The sequence below is a fragment of the Tachypleus tridentatus genome, chromosome 7 (genome assembly GCF_004210375.1).
Source record: "Tachypleus tridentatus isolate NWPU-2018 chromosome 7, ASM421037v1, whole genome shotgun sequence".
NCBI classification, from domain to species: Eukaryota; Metazoa; Arthropoda; class Merostomata; order Xiphosura; family Limulidae; genus Tachypleus; species Tachypleus tridentatus.
The window spans coordinates 180833747-180855067 of NC_134831.1; the positions used below are offsets into that span (position 1 = coordinate 180833747).

The following is a 21321-nucleotide window of genomic DNA, read 5'->3' on the forward strand; positions in this document are numbered from 1 at the left end:
AAGTCGGTCGTCACCGTAACAGCTGTTTTATAATGTCACCATAGATACCAAATTGGTCAATGCTTGTGCGCGAGCTGGTTGTTCAACAGAATTATCATAGTTTCATTGAGTGGGTTCTGAAATCACGGCTAATAAATTCACTACAGGAGTCTCTTTAAGTGCAACATATACACATATATATTTTCAAGCAATATTTAGCAATTGATTACACATTACAAAACAGATCAGACGTCTTTATGAACATGAAAAACATATTCCTTTAGAACATACACTTTGCAACCATGCAACACTCTGATTGGGAATGATCTCACTGTTCGAAACCGAATCTGCTTCAGGCCTACTTTCCGTTGGCCTAAACGACATAAACGTACTCGTTTAACGTCACGTGATACAGTATCCTTTTTTTTTTTTTATCCTTAAAGAACCAAGTACCTTTATACGCTCTAAGAAACTACAAGAAACCAATCTCTTATATTTCCTTCATATTACGACCGCTACACTTATAACTGTTTCCGAAACGAAGTCTTGATTTACAATTGGGATAGAGAAAACAACACACACAGAAAAATATTAATGTATATATACATGCTCTTGAAATTTAATGGAAGGTCACAAACACCATATATATTCTAATTTCATAATTTAATAATTTTTAAGAATGTTACACATATCTTGGTTTAACTTCGTTAATAAACAATAAAAATAGACAGACTTCCTGCACTTCAAACCTTGAATTCTTCAACTTTCTAGCTATACAGATTTATATACTAGAGGGCGACACATCCGTTTTAAACTCGTTAAGAAGATAAGTTAATACTTTTTTAAACTTCGATTTCATTCTAAAAATTTACTTTTGCAAATTTTTATTTCATAGCTACTTTATTGTTATGATTTTTAACGTAATTGTTATTTTCAAAGCCTGTGGGGAAAAAAACATTATTTCGTGTATGTGACATGATGATAGTTGTTACCTGTAATATTCAGAAAAAATATTGTAGTTACCTGTGATTTTCAGAAGAAAGAAATACACACGTAAAGAAGTGCTGGCGTACCAGTATAACACCCCTATAGGTTTTTCAATATGGCCACAATCATTCCTGATATCATAAACCACAAACAAGGCTTAAATGTAAAAACTCCATGCAGTCTCCAACTTTATATACTGAACATCGATATTCGTAAGAAATTGACAATTAATGTGAAACCATTAATTTCTCCTTTGAGCAGTCGTTTCATACATGTCTATTGTATATACAGCATGTACAACCAACCAGAGCTTATAAATACGTTAAACTCTGTTTGTGGTGTATTTGTAGTGCTTTGGTTGTAGTGTTGATATTCTTATTTATATTTTATCACTGATACGCACTCTATTGAAGTATTAATGTAACGACGTGTATTGAAATACAGTCGAGCACACTGATACTGGAGAACCAGTTTTATAAAAGCCAAAAATGAAGATAATTTTTTGTTTGTTTGATTTTAATTTCGCGTAAAACCACATGAGAGTCATCTGCTCTAGACGTCCCTAATATAGTAGTGTAAGACCAGAGGGAAGATAGCTAGTTATCAACACCCACCGCCAACTCTTGGACTACTCTTTTACCAACGAATAGTGGGATTGAGAAAGGGTGGGGTTACTAGAGTTGTAACTGGGATCTTAAGAGAGGTTGGCATATGATGAGAGGCTGAAACCTCTTAAATTGTTTTATCTAAAAAAAAAAATTGTAGAATTAGGAGGAATCTGATTAAGAAGTTTAATATTGTAAAAGGAATGGATAATGTTGATGTATCAATATTTTTCATCTTTAACAATGACAATAAAAGGACTAGTGAACACGAATATAAATTTTGGCAGGGTAGGAGTCATTTTCAGGTAAGACAGTTTCATTTTTTTAAGAGAGTGGTTGGACTTTGGAATGGGCAGCTTTCGAATGTCTTAGAAACAGCAAACTTAAGTGAGTTTAAGATAAAGTTTGATAAGTATCAGAATGATAAAAGCTGAATTTAAGATTAAAAAAATATTTATTAGTAAGTTTAGTTGAGTTTAGAAAATGAAACAGCCGCGATGAACCAATTGGCCTCATGCTGTCCCAAAATGTTATGTTAGAAGACAGAGTATAATACGAATAATATTGTCCCATAGGTTTCTTCATTTACCATAAGTTTTACCATCGTGTGTGTATTGATACCAAGGAAGTTTGGTTATAAAGACTTTCTTTTGTTTCCACAGAGTCTGCTCGAAATCTCTAACATTAATTGAAATTGATGCAAAAAACAACTAGTTTTCGTTATACTTGTTAGAATAGCTAGGACAACCTGTTAAACGTTTTACACGTTATAAGGCTGAGAATCTAACACACTATATCAGTTTGTTTGTATCCTCAAAACAAATCAAAACGGAAAAAGGAAATTTAACCTTTTGGTATTTCTCTATCAGAGTATAAAATTTAAATGTATTTAAAAAAATTCTTCGCAAACGTTTCGCATCTCCGAAACCAGTTCGTTGAAATGCTTAGAAATCACATACTTGCCTAAGAATTTTTCAAGATAGATGTAATAAACTTCTTTATCAGCGTGATTTGCGGAGTGAAACACGAACATATGACATTTTAAAAACTATTTCCATGTTAAGTATCTGATACGTTTTGCTAGTACTCCCACTTGACATGTTGGTGATGAAATGTGGGAATTCGAAGGTGCTTTAGCGAAATTACTGTGAACAACCCATTAGCCATGGTGGACACAGCCAGTTATAGTGAAAACCTGGAATGGGGAAAGACGGAAAAAGGATAGGAGGCCTAATTAGCTCTTCTCGTCTGTACACCAGCTGGTCGTCTTTCATTAGAACCTTGACGGCTACTTTCTTCCCTGTAGCTAAGCCCGTTGCGTTGTACAGCTGTCGTCGTTTCGTCTTGTAACGTCGATTTTGGAACCAGATCTTAACCTGGGTTTCCGTTAGCTTCAGTGCCTGGAAACAAAACAACAAAAAAACTTAAGTCTGCGCTAAGCCTTTATCAAATGTGGTGTATGGATTATTCATAAGCTAATTCCTTGTTTTTTCTAAATAATTAATTAAGTGCAGAATATTTCCCTTAATAAAATGATAATATAATAATTTAGATTAATAATGAATGGTTATTTTATTATATATTAATATAAGTGAGAAAGAATAATTATAATATACAAATCAAATAATTTCTATACATACATATCAAACATTATGGATAAGAGAAACAAATATCTAAGATTCTTTTTGCAGTGGAAAAAAAAAAGTTTTCAATGTATTTTTTCCTGCAGTCAGAAACGATAAAAATCGTGCATTACATACGTAGAAACTTATACATTTTAATAACTCATATAATGTTTGTTTTCTGAAAGCTATACGAGGGCTATCTGCGCTAGCCGTCCCTAATTTAGCAGTGTAAGAGTAGAGGGAAGACAGCTAGTCATCACCACTCACCGCCAAGTCTTGGGCTACTCTTTTACCAACGAATAATGAGATTGACCGTTACATTATAGCGCCCCCACGGCTGAAATGGCAAATATGTTTTTGGTGCGACCGGGATTCAAACCCTCGATTCTTTATATTAGTATTATATATATTATATTATTATAATATTATATATATATATACATTATTGCATACTCTGTTTATCCTTTGCTATGTAAAGTGTGTAACTAAAGTGTACTTTTTGAAACGAAGTGAATATTAATTGTTTATTTTAGTTCCTAAACTATACACAATTTTTTGAACTTACAAAATCGTAATGATTTATTGTATTACTAAATAATAGACGATTTTTAAGCTTACCAAGTCCTACTAGTTTATTATATTAAGAGATAAAAATGATTTTAAAATTTCTTCTCCTGATATTACGAACTTGTTGTCCGTCATACTTGTGTTTGGTAAGATATACCCATCTTTAATAACCTTAGTTAAAGTACGTGATACAACTCTAGTTGTCAGTAACTTAAAAGGAAAAGCTTAAAAACTGTTCTGACTTTACGTTATTCACCGAACTTACATAATTTATAATAATTACAGCAACGAGTCCTGTTCTGTCGCTCTGACCTCTTCAGGACGTATCTGTTTTATCATACTCAACTAAAGTACAAAATTAAAACTAAACATTACATAACATATGAAATAAAATGACCACTTATAGAAATTAAATTGACATATAAAAAGTTTCGGGTCAAAGAGAATAAGGTATATTATAATCAAACTGATAATCTTTTAGATTTATATAATGGCAATGAAAGACGTTTTATCAAAAGTAAGTAACTGAAAAAATTATGAACTGATACGTAACTTATAAAATAATGAAACTAATTGTTTATAACAAAGTGACTTGAAAAACTGAACGTCGTTAGTCAACAACATAAACAAATTTAAACTTTTAGCTAAATGCTGACGTTAAGGATATTAATTATCATATAACCTTCGTTTCGGTTGTCAGTTATTAATTACAGTATAGCAATAATATAAAAAGTAACAATTATTAGTAATTACCTAATAATTAGGCTTCAGTGATTGTATAAGTTCCTATCGACGACAAGGTTTGGTTTATTTTGAATTTCACCCAAAGCTACTCGAGGGCTATCTGCACTAGCCGTCCCTAGTTTAGCAGTGTAAGACTAGAGGAAAGCAGCTAGTCGTCACCACTCCTGCCAACTCTTGGGCTCCTCTTTTACCAACAAAAAATGGGATTGACCATCACATTATAACGGCCCCACGGATGAAAGGTCGGGTACGTTTGGTGTGACGGGGACTCGAACCCGCGACCCTCAGATTACGAGTCGAGTGCCTTAACCACCTGGCCATACCGGGCGAAGATAATTGTATATATATATATGTGTGTGTGTGTGGTGTATCATGTGTTATCCTGTTACTTCTCTGGTTATTATAAAAACAATAATTACAATGATTGGGCTATACATTACAACACGTAACTACAATAGAAATGGGATTTCTTTTTTAGGAATTACAGTTATGCAAACCTGTAGAAAAGTGTTTGATTCCAGGTTTTAGGTAAATTTCATTCTAAAAGTTCGTTTCTCTTCAGTTCACTGATGGTTTAGAATTAAGCACAAAGTTACACCATGTGCTATCTGTGCTCTGCCCCCACATGGGTATCGAAACCCAGTTTTTAGAGGCGTGTCTGTCTGTAGACATACCGCTATGGGTAATTTTGTTTTCGAATGCGTTATTTTGAAAGCTCAGTCTTCTTTAGGGATGTTTCTCCTGAAAATTAATTTTGCTTTTGAATTCTTTGCTTCGAAAGTTCACTTTACTTTAGGGAAGTCTGTTCCGAAGATTCATTCCATATTAATGTCTCAAGGACACAAATTACAGCAGAGAATAAAATAAGTCAAATTAGTAAAGCAGGATTGTAAGGCTAAGTTTTAGATTTTGAATAAAGATAAATATTTCAGTTCGTATGTTAGGCTTACTAAAATTATATAGCAAAAAGATTTATTGGTTTAAATTCTATGTTGTTTTTAACAAGGTGGAGCCACTAGTACAAGTTGATTTTTGCATTCAGGTCGTTGTTTTTTTCTTAGAAATAAGCCATATAGGGTCATCTCCTTTGTCCACCAGGAGGAGCATCAAATCCGAAATTTCGTAAAATTACTTCTGTCTCCCCAGGGGACAAGTATGTTGGAAAACAAAGATAAATTTAAAAATATTAGAGAAGATGTTGAAATATTAAGGACAGGTTAGCTGTAACTTTAAATCGGTACAGAACTCATTCTTTGTGATTAAAAAATGGGTTTACATGAAACAATTTTTTCTCTCGTAATTTCGGTAGGACTACTTTAAAAAATAACACGTTGTAAACACATTTTATATTCATCGTGACGTGACCAGAAGTCACCCTTGATGTTTAATGTTCAAAGTTAATTTTAAAGTCAAAGGTCAATAGGTGCATTTTTTCATACTGAATGCATAGAAATCAAACATGTTTTTTTTTTTTTTTTTACATTCAGTAAGGCCTAAGTTAGAGAAATAAATGAGTTGAGGCCTTAATACGGGTTAAAATGTGGCCATATTTTCCTTCAAATAGATCGCAGTTCTATATTCTGATCAGAAGCGACATATCCCTTTATTATAGTACTAATATCACTACAATTCCAATACAGTTGTGATAGACATTTTTATTGTAACCATGGTAATTAGGGGGTATATTTCTTATATTAGTACTGAACCGAGACGTAATGTCGGGCAATCACTGTGAGCTTGTGATGCTATAAACTCAGGACACACAGACACACGCACACGAGGAAATAATACTTTCTGACCAGAGTAGGTTACCTATTTATATCGAAATTGAATCAACCCGGCCATTAGCTTAGATAATCCAGTAAGCTCTTCTTGCGTTGTTACTTAGTTAGAATGCACAGTTTAATCATTTGAATGTCATCGCTATTAAGGATATTTTCGGCCGTAAATCTAATAGGATAACAATGTAAAACAGTCATTGTAACAAGATATTTAGATATTTTAACCAATACTGTTGATGAAAGTAACAGTAAGGAAATAATGACCATACTTAAGCAATATAATGTTTGTTATAGGTCAACTGAAAGTGAAAGGGAAAATATCCCCTCGTACATGCAGCTACCGAAGATCGCGAGCTCCAAACAAAGGGAAGAAATTCTCTCCCATTTCATGACCAAATAAACCGGATAACGTATAGATGTAATGCACACTATATACGGATGAACTTGTCACCTGTGGCACCTGCAAGTGTGAAATCAATGTCATGTGGTTGCAAAAAAAAAAAAAAAATGTAATATTGCCTTGAAGGTGTTTGCAGTGGAGAACATTACAAAAGGAAAAATTCATTAAATATATATTCCAGCACTTGGCATCGAATGCGTTCTCTAGTAAGCAACGTATATTGTTATGAATATTACTGGGAAAAATGAGGCAGTAACAGCTCTTCAACATTAATTGTATATGTACTTGTTTTCAGAATTTGTGGTGCATATGGTGGAGAATGGCGATTTAAGTATTTTGGCAATAAAAATAAAACAGCACTTAATGTACAAATTATAACAAAAATATTTTTATTTCAGCCAACGCTTCGCCATTGCGCTATGATGAGATTAAACGGTTTAAGGCGTGCTGCTGTTGATTTGAAGGTGCGAGGGGACATGTTCCTCCCGTTCTGTGTGAAATGTACATTTACGCAGGTGGTCGTAAACCTCTGCAATGGTGAAACGTTGATGAAATATAATAGATATATGCGTGTAAAGAGATGATACGAAGAAATTTAAGTTACAGACATCAAAGATAAAACGTGTCTTTTCACACTAGCAATGCTCATGCGTCAATTTGAGTAACAAAACTTGGTTTTGTTCGTTTGTTTTAATTTCGCGCAAAGTTACACGAGGGCTATCTGCGCTAGCCGTCCATAATTGAGCAGTGTAAGACTAGAGGGAAGGCAGCTAGTCATCACCACCCACTGTCAATTCTTGGTCTACTATTTTACCAATGAATAGCGGGATTGACCGTCACTTCATAATGTTCCCACGGCTGAAAGAGCGAGCATGTTTGGTGCGACGGGGATTCGAACCCTCAACCCTCGGATTACGAGTCGAGTGCCTTAACCACCTGGTATTGCCGAGCCCCAAACTTTGGTACTGTAAACTTCTAGTATGTGATACATAAAGAATTTGTGTAATAATATTGGTATTTACGTCCGTCAATAAACAAAGACACTCAATACAATTCTGCTTTAGGAATTGGTATTCTTGTTACTTTAATCGTTAAAGAATATAAATGATCGTTTTGTACATTCACAGTTTAAAACTTGCATTTATTTTACCTTTGACCCAAATATGACCTTAAACCTAAAAATTAAAGGTAGCCTGTGGCTTGGTCTTACTTATGATGCATTTAGGTTGTTTTATTTTTAGTAAAAAAAAAAAAAACAGAAGATTTTTCTGTTTGGGGAGAGGGGTTTGGTCACCTGGAAGGACTGTTCTTTGTAAATTTAATTCCTGGATAGGGTTCAGAAGGTAATAGGTCACAGCAATGACTTTAATTCGTGTTTATGAAACGGTGAAGCAAAGTCCGAAGCTAACTTGAGTTGCCTGATAGGTACCTGAGCCAAGTCTGCTCTCTCCGGCCCGGAAAGGTAACGTTGGTGACTAAACCGTCGTTCCAGTTCGAAAACTTGCGCGTGAGAGAACGCTGCTCGTGAGCGCTTCTTCTTGGCTCGGGGTTGCGGATACGTCTCGGGACTGTATGGACGTGGTCCAGAAGAGTCCTTCGCGTAGTCTCCGGTCTCTGCGAAAGTAGGTTTAAAACACTTTAGTTAAACAAACACACCTCAAAGCAAGTTCATCGCGTGGGAAATACTTTTATCTTATGTGACATTTTTTATTGTTGGTTAATATGCGACAAAAAATAGCTGTTAATATAGATAATATTCAGTTATTATTTTGTTAAATAACAAGTTGAACACATATCGCATTGTATTTGATCAATATAAATCAGGGTAACTGTACAAACACATGTCCATAAAATACGTATGTGCTATCCATATCATACATACATATATATATATTGATACACGTTTGAATATTGTATAAATATGAAAGCACGCAAAATGGAAAACACTAACTGTGTTTTACTTTTTTTGATGACTAGAAACCCACTAGAAACTCCTTACTTATGTGTCTTTTGTTTTGTTTATTACAAGTACATACAGAAATTATGAACATGAGAGTAGGTGTTTTGACGTGTAGGAAAGACATTCCAACTGGGGTACAAAGTAGTTGCGGTCGAGCGAAACGGTAAAGACATCTTGTATAGACTAGAGTGTATGAACAATGATGTTGGATTTTGATGTTTGTATTGAAATATAATTCATACAAAGCATATTCTCTCTATCTTCATCTGTTTGATTTCTGCTAAGGATGTCCCGTGTCACTTTGACCTCTACAGAGGATGAGGACTAGATCTAACTTATTTTGATTAACACTTTGAACTCTGTGAACTCACGAGAAAAATTATAACTCCGTATACCTTTGTCTCATACTCTAGTTTTACGAGAAAAGCTATAGCTTCCCACACTGTCTACAGCTCCCCACACTTTGACTGACAGTGTAAAGTTACAAGCAGGGCTATAGTTCCCTACACATCAATCAACAATGTAAAGTTACAAGCAGGGCTATAGCTTCCTACACATCAATCAACAATGTAAAGTTACAAGCAGGGCTATAGCTCCCTACACATCAATCAACAATGTAAAGTTACCAGCAGGGCTATAGTTCACTACACATCAATCAACAATGTGAAGTTAACAGCAGGGCTATAGTTCCCTACACATCAATCAACAATGTGAAGTTACCAGCAGGGCTATAGTTCTCTACACATCAATCAACAATGTGAAGTTACCAGCAGGGCTATAGTTCCCTACACATCAATCAACAATGTGAAGTTACCAGCAAGGCTATAGTTCCCTACACATCAATCAACAATGTGAAGTTACCAGCAGGGCTATAGTTCCCTACACATCAATCAACAATGTGAAGTTACCAGCAGGACAAAGCGCCCCACACTTCAGTCAACAATGTAAAGTTACCAGCAGGACAAAGCGCCCCACACTTCAGTCAACAATATAATGTTACCAGCGGGGTTATGGCTCCCCACAAGTCAGTGAATAATATAAAGTTACCAGAATGGCTAGTTTGTTTGCTTTCTTGCATTTCGTCCAAACTCACCCGAGGGCTATCTGCACTCGCCGTCCGAATTGTAAAATGATAGACAAGAGGGAAGGTAACTACTCAACAGCGCACACAGTTAAATTTAAGGCCACTCATGTGCGATTAATCATAGATTATAATGTTTCCACGACTATAAAGACGAGCATGTTCGGTTATAATATTTAAAACGCGACCCATAGATTATAAGTCGAGGGCTCTAGCTACGAGGCCGGAAAACAACAGTCGTACACACTCCAGTCAACATTGTAAATTCACGAGGAGGGCTATAGCTTCCCACATATCAGTCAACACTGTAAAGCTACAAAGAGTGCTATAAATTCATACACTTCGATCAACAGGCACTCTAACATCACGAGGATGGTTGCAGCTCCCATCAACTTACTTGAGGCTGTCAAGTCACAAATATGGGTGTAGCTTATTACACATTAATCAACACTCTGAAGTCACAAGAAGGGCTAAAACACTTCACACTTTGATCAGCACTGGGAAGTCACAAAAAGGGCTAAAACACCTGACACTTTGATCAAGACTGTGAAATCACAAGAAGGGCTAAAATTCCTCACACTTTGATCAATACTGTGAAATCACAAGAAGGGCTAAAACACCTCAAACTTTGATCAACACTGTGATGTCACAAGAAGGGCTAAAACACCTCACACTTTGATCAACACTGTGAAATCACAAGAAGGGCTAAAACACTTCACACTTTGATCAAGACTGTGAAATCACAAGAAGGGCTAAAACACCTCACACTTCGATCAACACTGTGAAATCACAAGAAGGGCTAAAACACCTCACACTTTGATCAAGACTGTGAAATCACAAGAAGGGCTAAAACACCTCACACTTCGATCAACACTGTGATGTCACAAAAAGGGCTAAAACACTTCACACTTTGATCAACACTGTGAAATCACAAGAAGGGCTAAAACACCTCACACTTTGATCAACACTGTGAAATCACAAGAAGGGCTAAAACACTTCACACTTTGATCAAGACTGTGAAATCACAAGAAGGGCTAAAACACCTCACACTTCGATCAACACTGTGAAATCACAAGAAGGGCTAAAACACCTCACACTTTGATCAACACTGTGAAATCACAAGAAGGGCTAAAACACCTCACACTTTGATCCACACTGTGAAATCACAAGAAGGGCTAAAACACTTCACACTTTGATCAACACTGTGATGTCACAAGAAGGGCTAAAACACTTCACACTTTCATCAACACTGTGAAATCACAAGAAGGGCTAAAACTCCTCACACTTTGATCAACACTGTGATGTCACAAGAAGGGCTAAAACACCTCACACTTTGATCAACACTGTGAAAACACAAGAAGGGCTAAAACACCTCACACTTTGATCCACACTGTGAAGTCACAAGAAGGGCTAAAACACCTCAAACTTTGATCAACACTGTGATGTCACAAGAAGGGCTAAAACACCTCAAACTTTGATCAACACTGTCAGTAAAATAGTAATACCTTACCACATATTGATGAAAATCAGAAAACTCAAAGGTGTGACTTTTACCTCTTCTATAGGGAAAATGAACTGTGATAAACTAACACTTATTAGATACAGATATACGAACTTCTAGTTACAATCACATATCTAAATTCTGAATGACAACAAAAGAAAGTTTCCAGATTATTGTGGTGAATTCCGTCTCTCAATGCAGTGTAACAATGTAATGCTTAGGTCAGTTTCTGTCCACAAAACTTCCGAGAAAAAAAAATTCATATTTTCATTCACTAGTGGCGCGGTAAGACACTCGACTCGTAATTTGAGGGTCGCAGGTTCGAGTCCCCGTCACACCCAACATGCTCGCCCTTTCAACCGTAGGGGCGTTATAATGTGACATTCATTCTTACTATTTGTTGCTAAAAAATAACCCAAGAGTTGGCAGTGGGTGGTGATGATTAACTGCCTTCCCTCTAGTCTTACACTGCTAAATTAGGGACGGATAACGCAGATAGCCCTCGTGTATCTTTGCGCGAGATTCAAAACAAACAAACACTCACTAGAAACTGGTAACACAAAAACATGAACTATTTTCATTTACTGGAAACCAATTACAGTAAAACCTGAAATATTTTCACCAACTAGAAACTGGTAACACTAAAACCCGAGGTATCATGTTGAAACAAATTCGTTAATTTGTTCGTATAAATTACGCAGTCACTTTCGAATCTCTACTGTACCGTATCATTATTATAATAGGAAAACTTTATTGTCTAGATTTGTCGTATTTGATATGAGACGAGGGAGGGGCTTCTATTGTAATGTTACACCGCATTTGATTGGATGTATCTCAAGTACAACCAATTAAAAAAGTACCATTATTGTAATATGGAATCGAGCTCGTGCGATACCAGAAAATATTCCCGCACTTTAAGCTTTAAGTACGTTATAAGAGCGACAGGCAGTCCCTTAGAATGGATGGTGGGCGGTAGGGTGCTATTGCTTGGCTAATGTCTTATTTGTTTTATTTTACCATTGCTCAAAATGTGAGAGTCTGGTAGATAAACGTTGTATCTTTGTTTGTTTGTTTTACTTGCAAATGTTTTGTCGACACACATAGATAGATCAATAATAAGTTTGAGGGTTTATAACTTTTAAAATCTGGATTCGCCCTCGTGTTTGGCACAGATAACTCATTGTGTAGCCTTAGTTTAATACCAATAATAATTCTTTACGATAGAAAACACGCGGGTTCAAGAAAAGGTGATAGAAGCGAATAAAAACCCTACAACCCGAGCGCTTTCGAAAGCTGGACCTTTCTTCTTCAGGGGCAAACTGAGAATGGTGGGGCAATCGAATTAGCAATATATATAAAGAAAGTTTAGTGACGTCATGAAGGTCATCCGGTTTTCCAGGAAATATCTATTTATCTGTGTATCATTTCCGGTACAAAGTAGCCGATGACGAGAGTGTATGTGAAAAGATGTTAAGGGTGATTTATTTTAAAAATAGCTAAACATATGTTTATTTAAAACTATACTTAAGTGCTTAATAAAATAAAGGCAACACCTGGAGACTGATCGAGAAAATATATTTTATACTAATCAATTCGTAAAAACAGGTGTGAAAAAATCATAAGTTTTAGGAAATTCAGTTTTAATGTTTGAATGAAATTAATAACAAACAAATAATAAAAGTTAGTTTTCTGACAGAGATGACACCAACGAACGGATACCACTCATTCCAGGGCCTAGATTCATTCCGAAGAGTTGAACAGTGTTTAGATTAGCATTCCAATGAGAATCCTTTTCGTTGGTTTCTTGAAAACACAGATCTTATACTCAGTTGATGAGGGTCTCTCTAAATTGTAGACCATGTACTTGGGTCTAATGTTAAAGGTTGGCTCACAAACGTGATAATAAAATCGGGTCAAAGGATCTCTTTATTTGTGGAAAAAAACCTAAATATTTAGATGTAATGGCGAAAGTCTGTCCTTAAAGGTAACATTAAGACCATGCCATTGGGATGGATTTAGCTGGATCCGTCATTAGTTGTGAAATGAAACAGTTATTTGGATCTTTGAGTTAAGAAAGTTTTCGTTTACGAAGGAAGAATTGGGTATATGGATTTAACGTTAACAAAGGTTTTAGTTTTTAAATCATAAGCAGGATATTTAAAACTAATATCAATAAGGAGTTCTCATATGCGGGCTAAAAACAAAATATTTTGATTTAGTCTTAACAAACAGTTCTCGTAGGTGGGCTAAAACAAAATATTTTGATTTAGTCTTAACAAACAGTTCTCGTAGGAGGGCTAAAACAAAATATTTTGATTTAGTCTTAACAAATAGTTCTCGTAGGTGGGCTAAAACAAAATATTTTGATCTAGTCTTAACAAACAGTCCTCGTAGGTGGGCTAAAAACAAAATATTTTGATCTAATCTTAACATACAGTTCTCATTTGTGGGCTAAAAACAAAATATTTGGATCTAGTTTTAACAAACAGTTCTAATTTGTGGGCGAAGAACAAAGTATTTTAATCTGATGTTGACAATGAATTCGCTACCCAGTGGCACAGTGGTCTGTCTGCGGACTCATACTGATAGAAACCACGTTTCGATACTTGTGGTGGGCAGAACACAGATAGCTCTAAACAGAAGTCTTGGCCAGTTTTTACTGTTATTACTACCACACTAACAGGTTTTCAGGATATTATGCGTTACTGTTACTAATGCTTCGCTATAGAAAGACAACAATATGTTAGATTGTGAACAATTTCTGGTCATTACGTCAACAAGATGTATTTGGATATATGAAAATGCGAATTAATTTTTAAAATAGGACATGTTAAGTAATTATACAAAATCTATTTTTGCTTCGGCGCGTAGCTAAACAATGAATTATCTGTGCTAGTCCACTGTAGGAATCGAACCCTGAATTTTAACATTGTAGGACCTGAAGCTAACGGTTGAGCAAACTGGATGTGGGGAATATACATTATCTACAATCTACATAGAGAAAAAAAACACGATTACGAGTGATAAATAGTTTATATAAATATATGATATTATCAAGCGACTTCCGATCGTTTTACACAGACAAAACATTGTGATTTGACCTTCAAGGAAAAAGGCAAAAATTGCAAGACTTTCGAAAATAATGATTTTTAAAACTAAGAAACCTTTGTCTGAGTAAGTAATAAAAGTACGTGAAATCGGTTATTTGTATTGTTATCGCTTTTAGTAACATATTTATAAGCAGGCCAGTTGGCTGTTATTCTATGGTACTGAGGTAATCCTAATTATATCTATCGTACTTTTTTCTAGGTAAGCCAGAAGAAGGAATCTTCACCTAACAGACGAGTGTGATCCAGATAAACTTAACACTGATTTAACACACGTTTCACGTGTTGGACAAACACGTTTTCTTCTTATCTGAACGATCTACAAAAAAGTAAAAAAGAATGGCACAAACTATACACCACTTTCACTGGCTCAGCGGTAAATCTGAAAGCTTATAAAGATTAAAATACACTTGGTGGACACAGCACAGATATTGCCCATTTCGTAGGATTGTGCTTAACAACAAACGAGTAGAATGTACCATCTGAATCAAACCCCAGATTTTAGTTGCGCAAGTCTGAAACTTACAACTGATCCATCAAGGTTTCACGTGTAAAACACTTAAGTAACGAGTTGCCTAAAAATGGGTTGATACTTTAAAATATTCGCCCAAAAATTCACTGACTGAAAAGAGGCGAGCATATCCAAAGGCTAGTATGCCGTACTGTGGATCCGAGGTTCATACCCCATCAACGCTCGTTTCGAACTTGGGGGCCGTAAAAAGAGTGATGATCACACCTCACTATTGGACTTGACGGTAGGTGGCGTTGATTAGCTGCCCTCCCTCTAGTCTGTCACTTCAAAATTAAGGACGACTGACGCAAATAGCCCTCCGAGCGAACAAAATCTGTGAATACATCAGCAGATAAGTCAGTTAAAGTATTTTAGGTTAATAGCTGAATTTGTTTATTAAGAATTCGGACAAGATTCTAGACAATGATGTGAGATATATGATCAAATTCCATATTATAGAGTGCTCACCTGAATAAACGGTGAAATAAATAATAACATGAAACAATTATCTTAAGTTAAGAGAGTTTTAGTTTGTTTATTTATTGTTAAGCAGAAAGCTCTATAATGGGCTATATTTGCTGTGTCAAACACGAGTATTGATACAATATTTTTGGTTTTATGCGTTTAGAGACCTTCCGCTGAGCACTTGGTGTGGGAAAATTTTAAAGATAATTGGCTCAGAGTATGTGAGCCATTTCTGTAAGCAAACTCAAATGAAATAATAAATGTTTTATTCGTCTGTGCTGTGTGTGTGTATGTTTGTTTATTTGTAGTTAAACATAAGGATACACAATGAGCTAGCTGTTTCCTGTTCATTAGGGGTAATGAAACTTGTGTTTAGCGTTACAAGTCTGTAGACTTACCGCTGTGCTACTTGGGGGGGGGGGGTGATGTATCTGTTCATTTTTTTGTTTATTCTACAACGTGGGCGTCGGCTTTCTTTATTCGTTAGCTGAGATTCACTTGATGGTGTGAATAGTCATTTAATCTATCCAATAGGATGAGAGGTTACCGAAAAACGGTTTGTGAACAGTTTGGTCTTTCAGCCTGAGACAAAATAAGGAGTCTCAAGTGTTGCATGAACAGAGTCGCTTATGTCATATGGTAGCGTTAATTAAAGATTTAAGAATTCGAAAATAAATTAATGAGCTGCTTAAAACAACAGAATAGCTTCTGGCTTGGAGTTTGAAATAAAACTTGGTGGCTTTAAACATAAGCCCCGTTACGCACTAAATTTTCCAAACGCACTCAAAAGAAGACAAAACAATATATTTGACTAACTTGCATATGTCCTCGAGCCTGGCTTAGGACACGAAATATTCAAGAGAAATTGAAACGTTTTTTATAATGGCATACATGCGAACTTAATAGAACGATTTACGTATTTCTAAGGCAGATGGCTCGGCATGGCCAGGTGGTTAAGGCGCTCGATTCGTAATCTGAGGGTAGATGGTACGAATCCCCGTCTCACCAAATATTCCGTGGGGTCTTTATAATGCGACGATAAATCCCACTATTCGTTGAAAAAAGAGTAGTCCAAGAGTTAGCGGTGGATGGTAATGACTAGTTGCCTTCCCTCTATCTTTACATTGCTAAATTAGGGACGGCTGGTGCAGATAGCTCTTGTGTAGCTTTGCGCGAAATTCGAAATAAACAAACAAAGGGTTGATTTGATCTAGTGTTTCTCAACCTCTACTCCGATATAATCACCTTATTGATCCGTCATAATCACCATGTTTGTTCCTTACGTCTACCTTGTCGGTCCCTTATAACCAACCACCTTGTCATTCCATGGTATTCTATAAGAACAAACAAATAGAAACTGGTATACTATTCATGTGCGAATCACATAACGTTTGTTGTACCTGCGATTTAGTGGTTCGTGGCGGTTTAGGAAGGCAGTTAACTTCTGAAACCACCTTCAACATATCCTTTCATTCAGAGACTCCACACCATAAACACCTTGAATGTTTCGTGTAGTTTCTGCTGCACTATTGCATTTTTTAAACTCATAAAGCATCATATGTCTAATGTGCTCCTCAGACACATCCATCTTAACAAGGTTTATTTGATTAATGATCTGAAAAAGTGGAGTTTGGTCAGTTTCTTTTATGTGTCTGAACATTTTTATACACATCCTACTACATATTTTAGTCATTAAAGCCTTCTATAAAGACAGAGATGATGATGCACTGTCAGTATTACATTTTCGGACGTTACTTATGGGATGACCTGATATATATTAATAAATTCAAGAAAACAACACATGGACCGACGAAAAACGATGGTGTGAAAACAGTCCTTTTTATTGTTTGTTTTTGAATTTCGCGCAAAGCTGCACCAGGACTATCTGCACTAGCCGTCCCTAATTTAGCAGTGGAAGACTAGAGGGAAGGCAGCTAGTCATCATCAACTGCCAAAACCTGTCCTGTTTTTATTATATCGAACTGCTAATTTCTCCCTTTTAACACTAATTATTACTACACACAGTTGCCCTGACATCTGTTGGAAAAAATAATTACAACTAAAACTTTTATTTCTAGTTTCGTTTTATTTCAACTACATCTTATGAATTATATAATACAATAGAAGTGACCAAGTTTTATGAAATCTCAAAAGAAAAAAAACGGAATAAGTATTTCGTATAAATGACACGTAGGTCTTGACGTAAGAGAAAGTTTTACTTCTTGTTGATCGATCTATTTCATGGATCATATAAATGCAACTTCTTAAAATTAAATTATTCTATTTCCTCAAAAACTGACGGGCCCGGCATGGCCAGGTGGGTTAAGGTGTTCGACTCATAGTCTGAGGGTCGCGGGTTCGAATTCCCGTCGCATCAAACATGCTCGCCCTTTTAGCCGTGGGGGCGTAATAATGTTTCGGTCAATCCCACTATTAGCTGGTAAAAGAGTAGCCCAAAAGTTGGCGGTGGGTGGTGATGACTGGCTTCCTTCCCTCTAGTATTACACTGCTAAATTATGGACGGCTAACGCAGATAGCACTCGTGTAGCTTTGCGCGAAATTCAAAACAAACAATCCTCCAAACTGGCTTCATAGAACAACAACAACAAAGAATAAATTATAACACAGGACAGTCATGAGAAACGCGTAACTTTCTATTAGATTACTTAAAAAGCCAACTATAAATGTGAATAACATGGGACATAACACAATATGTGACAATCATTTTGTGCAGATCACAATAATTAACGTGACATAATTCGTGATGACGAGAAACCCACTTGAAAAAAGAATCTATCTCAGGACAGTTGACATGGGTATTAATACTATTTACACTTTATTAGTATTATGTTAATCCCCATACCAGCCGTCCTGAACTACATTAACGTAACAGTGATGTGCTACATGTCCCTCACTAGGATAACGGTAAGTTTATGGACTTACAACCCTAAAATCAAGGGTTCATTTTCCCTCAGTGGACACAGTGGCTTTCCTATAAGAAAACACACGCATTCACTATACACTATATTATGTAACAAGACAATCACCCGGTACATTATACAACAAGTAATACATGAAATTAATAATTATTTACTACGTATCACAGCACATTAACCCTAAAACAACATCCATCATCATATGTTGCTGCTACCTAAAACATTTTAACTGTTTAAGGGTTAACGTATCTGCTACATTACACAACATAACAGTGTACTATGTTTATATTAATATAACCTTGCCCTTCAAATAAATTATATGCACATAGATTATATATAGGTAAGCTAAACTGGTTAGACAAAGTTCGGTTGGGCTAAATTAAGGAGACCCAAAGGTTAGTGTAAACTAAGTTAGTTAGGTTAAACTAAGAGAAGATGGAGGTATAAACTAGATCAGATGAGGTGAAGTTAATTTGTACCAGGTTATGATGAACGTAATTCGTCCTCTGTATACTATAATACGTATCGTACCAATCATCTAGTACACTTCACAAAACGGTAAAGAGACAATCACCCGGTACATTACACAACTATAGGAACAAAAATCTCTGTAAAGAAACATCTGTATGCAAGTGGGACGTTTACACAGTACTTTTTTGTGTGTTTTTAAACAAGAAGCTAAAGAACTCTGTGTTGTGCTCACTGGAAGCATCGAACCCCAAATTTAAGGACTATACGCCCTCAAGTTTACCTCTGAATTACCCAAAAGATGTGCAGATTGTATTACCGTGAACACTGCTTTTTCAATTCTTTTTTATTTTTAATTTTTTCATTTAAAATAAAAATAATGTTTTGCTATGTACTTCCAACACTGAGTAGTAAAGCTGTAAAGCTTGTTTAAAATGAAGACACATCGTAAAAATATTCCGAAAATTTTACAACACATGTATGAGATTTCCTAAACATGAGACATGTTAGTGCTAAACATTCTTTACAAGTACAAGGGTTTCATTTGTTTGTTTTGAATTTCGCGTAAAGCTACACGAGGGCTATCTGCGCTAGCCGTTTCTAATTTAGCAGTGTAAGACTAGAGGGAAGGCAGCTAGTCATCACCACCCACCGCCAACTATTGGACTACTCTTTTACCAGCTAATAGTGAGGTTCACACTCACATTATAATGTGACACGGCTGAAATGGCGAGTACGTTTGGTGCGACGAAGATTCGAACCCGTGACCCTCGGATTACGAGTCGAACGCCTTAACCTACCTGACCATGCCGGGCTATATACAAAGATAAGCTAACAGGAATAGTGACATTAATAAAGGTGTCGTTGTTGTTATTGTTTTGAATTAAGCACAAAGCTATACAATGGGCTATCTGTGCTCCGCCCACCACTGGTATATCGAAACCCTGTTTTTAGCATTGTAATTCCACAGACATACCGCTGAGCCACTAGGGGGCATAAAGGTGTCGTCAGAAACAACGATTAAATTTTTAAAAATATCTTTAATATTAAAATAGCGATAAATGTAAAATTAAAAAAAAAATAATCCAGACAGAAGCGCTCTTTTATCTGTTTTTTCACGTGTCTGTTAAAAACACACAAATATATAAAAAGTTATGTATGCATATATATATGCTATTGCTGATTTACAATGAGTTGGTTATCTGGGTCTTCGGGTTTTATGCTGCATTATTAGTGCAGTACGATAAATCCCATTGACTTATATACATATAAATAAACATGTATTACTATATCTTATTAATGGATTATCTGGGTCTTAGGATTTTATATTATATATATATATATATTTTAATATATATATATATTACTGGCGTAGGATGGATTATCTGGATCCTAAAATTTTATGTACATATAAAGATATATATATATATATATATATATATTGCATGATGGGTTATCTGTATAGTAAATACTACTGTGAGTGGGTAGACTTGCGTTATATGTGTTGTATTTTCTTTGAAACAGAATTTATACCTTCAATAATTATATATATGAATATGTTTGCGTTCAAAGCCTCTGGTGTTTTCAATTATATTTCTTTATACTTTTAAATTTTAAACAAGACTCTTTGAAAATAATTCGTTTAGAACGCCATGTTTTTAATTCGTTAAAATCTCTGACGTGTAAAAATAAACATATAGACTCTCAGTGTTTCAAATATTCTACAACAATAGATCCACATATCACATATGTAACTTCTCTATACCCTTATGTAAAGTGAAGATCGTATCTGTGGTTTTTATATCTATCTATAATGGCAGTGGTTTGTTTATTCATTGAAATCCGAAAGCCATGTTTATGTGGTTTGCTTCGTTATTTCTGTAATAGGAAAATAGTGTTTCACTGACCATCTTATATGTTTTTGCAATAACGATAGAAAACATTCAGTACCTCTATGATTAATTTATATATTTTTGTAATATTAAGGCCTAATCTCTGTCAGTTATGTCTTTGTTATATGAATGTTGTATATCTATGATTTGTTTCCAGCTTTCTGTAATATTAAGGACTAACTTCTATTATTCATACCTTTTTGTAAGAATAAGGCTTAATTTCTGTCCTTTATTTATACTTTTCAACAGTATTAAGGCCTAATCTTTGTCACTTATACCTTTCTGTAATATTAAGGCTTATTTTCTGTCATTTATTTATAATTTTCTGTGATATTAAGGCATAATTTCTGTCATTTATTTATACTGTTCTCTTATATTAAGGCCTAATTTCTAGCATTAATACCTTTCTGTAAGATTAAGGCTTAATTTCCGTCAGTGATTTATACTTTTATGTGATATTAAGGCTTAATTTCTGTCCTTTATTTATACTTTTCAACGGTATTAAGGCTTAATCTCTGTCACTTATACTATTCTGTAATACTAAGGCTTAATTTTACGTCATTTATTTATAATTTTCTGTGATATTAAGGCATAATTTCTGTAACTTATTTATGCCTTTGTTTTATATGAAAGTTTTAAATCTGTTACTTATTTATACCTTTGTATAACACAAATGTCGTATCTTTGAAATTTCTGTAATTCTTGCTGTAGC

The 21321-nt window shown here is 35.2% G+C and overlaps 1 protein-coding gene across 1 annotated transcript in view; it reads right to left on the reverse strand.

Moving 5' to 3' along the window:
* Window positions 1–577: 577 nt before the first annotated feature.
* LOC143257886 (uncharacterized) overlaps window positions 578–21321 on the reverse strand; it is a 42543-nt gene continuing 21799 nt past the window's right edge. Inside the window, exons 3-4 of the mRNA XM_076516910.1 lie at window positions 8118–8302; window positions 578–2971 (exon numbers count right to left, since the gene is read on the reverse strand). Of these exons, the coding sequence (XP_076373025.1) occupies window positions 2714–2971; window positions 8118–8302 (443 nt within the window). The 3' untranslated portion in view covers window positions 578–2713. The remainder of the gene's footprint in view (window positions 2972–8117; window positions 8303–21321) is intronic.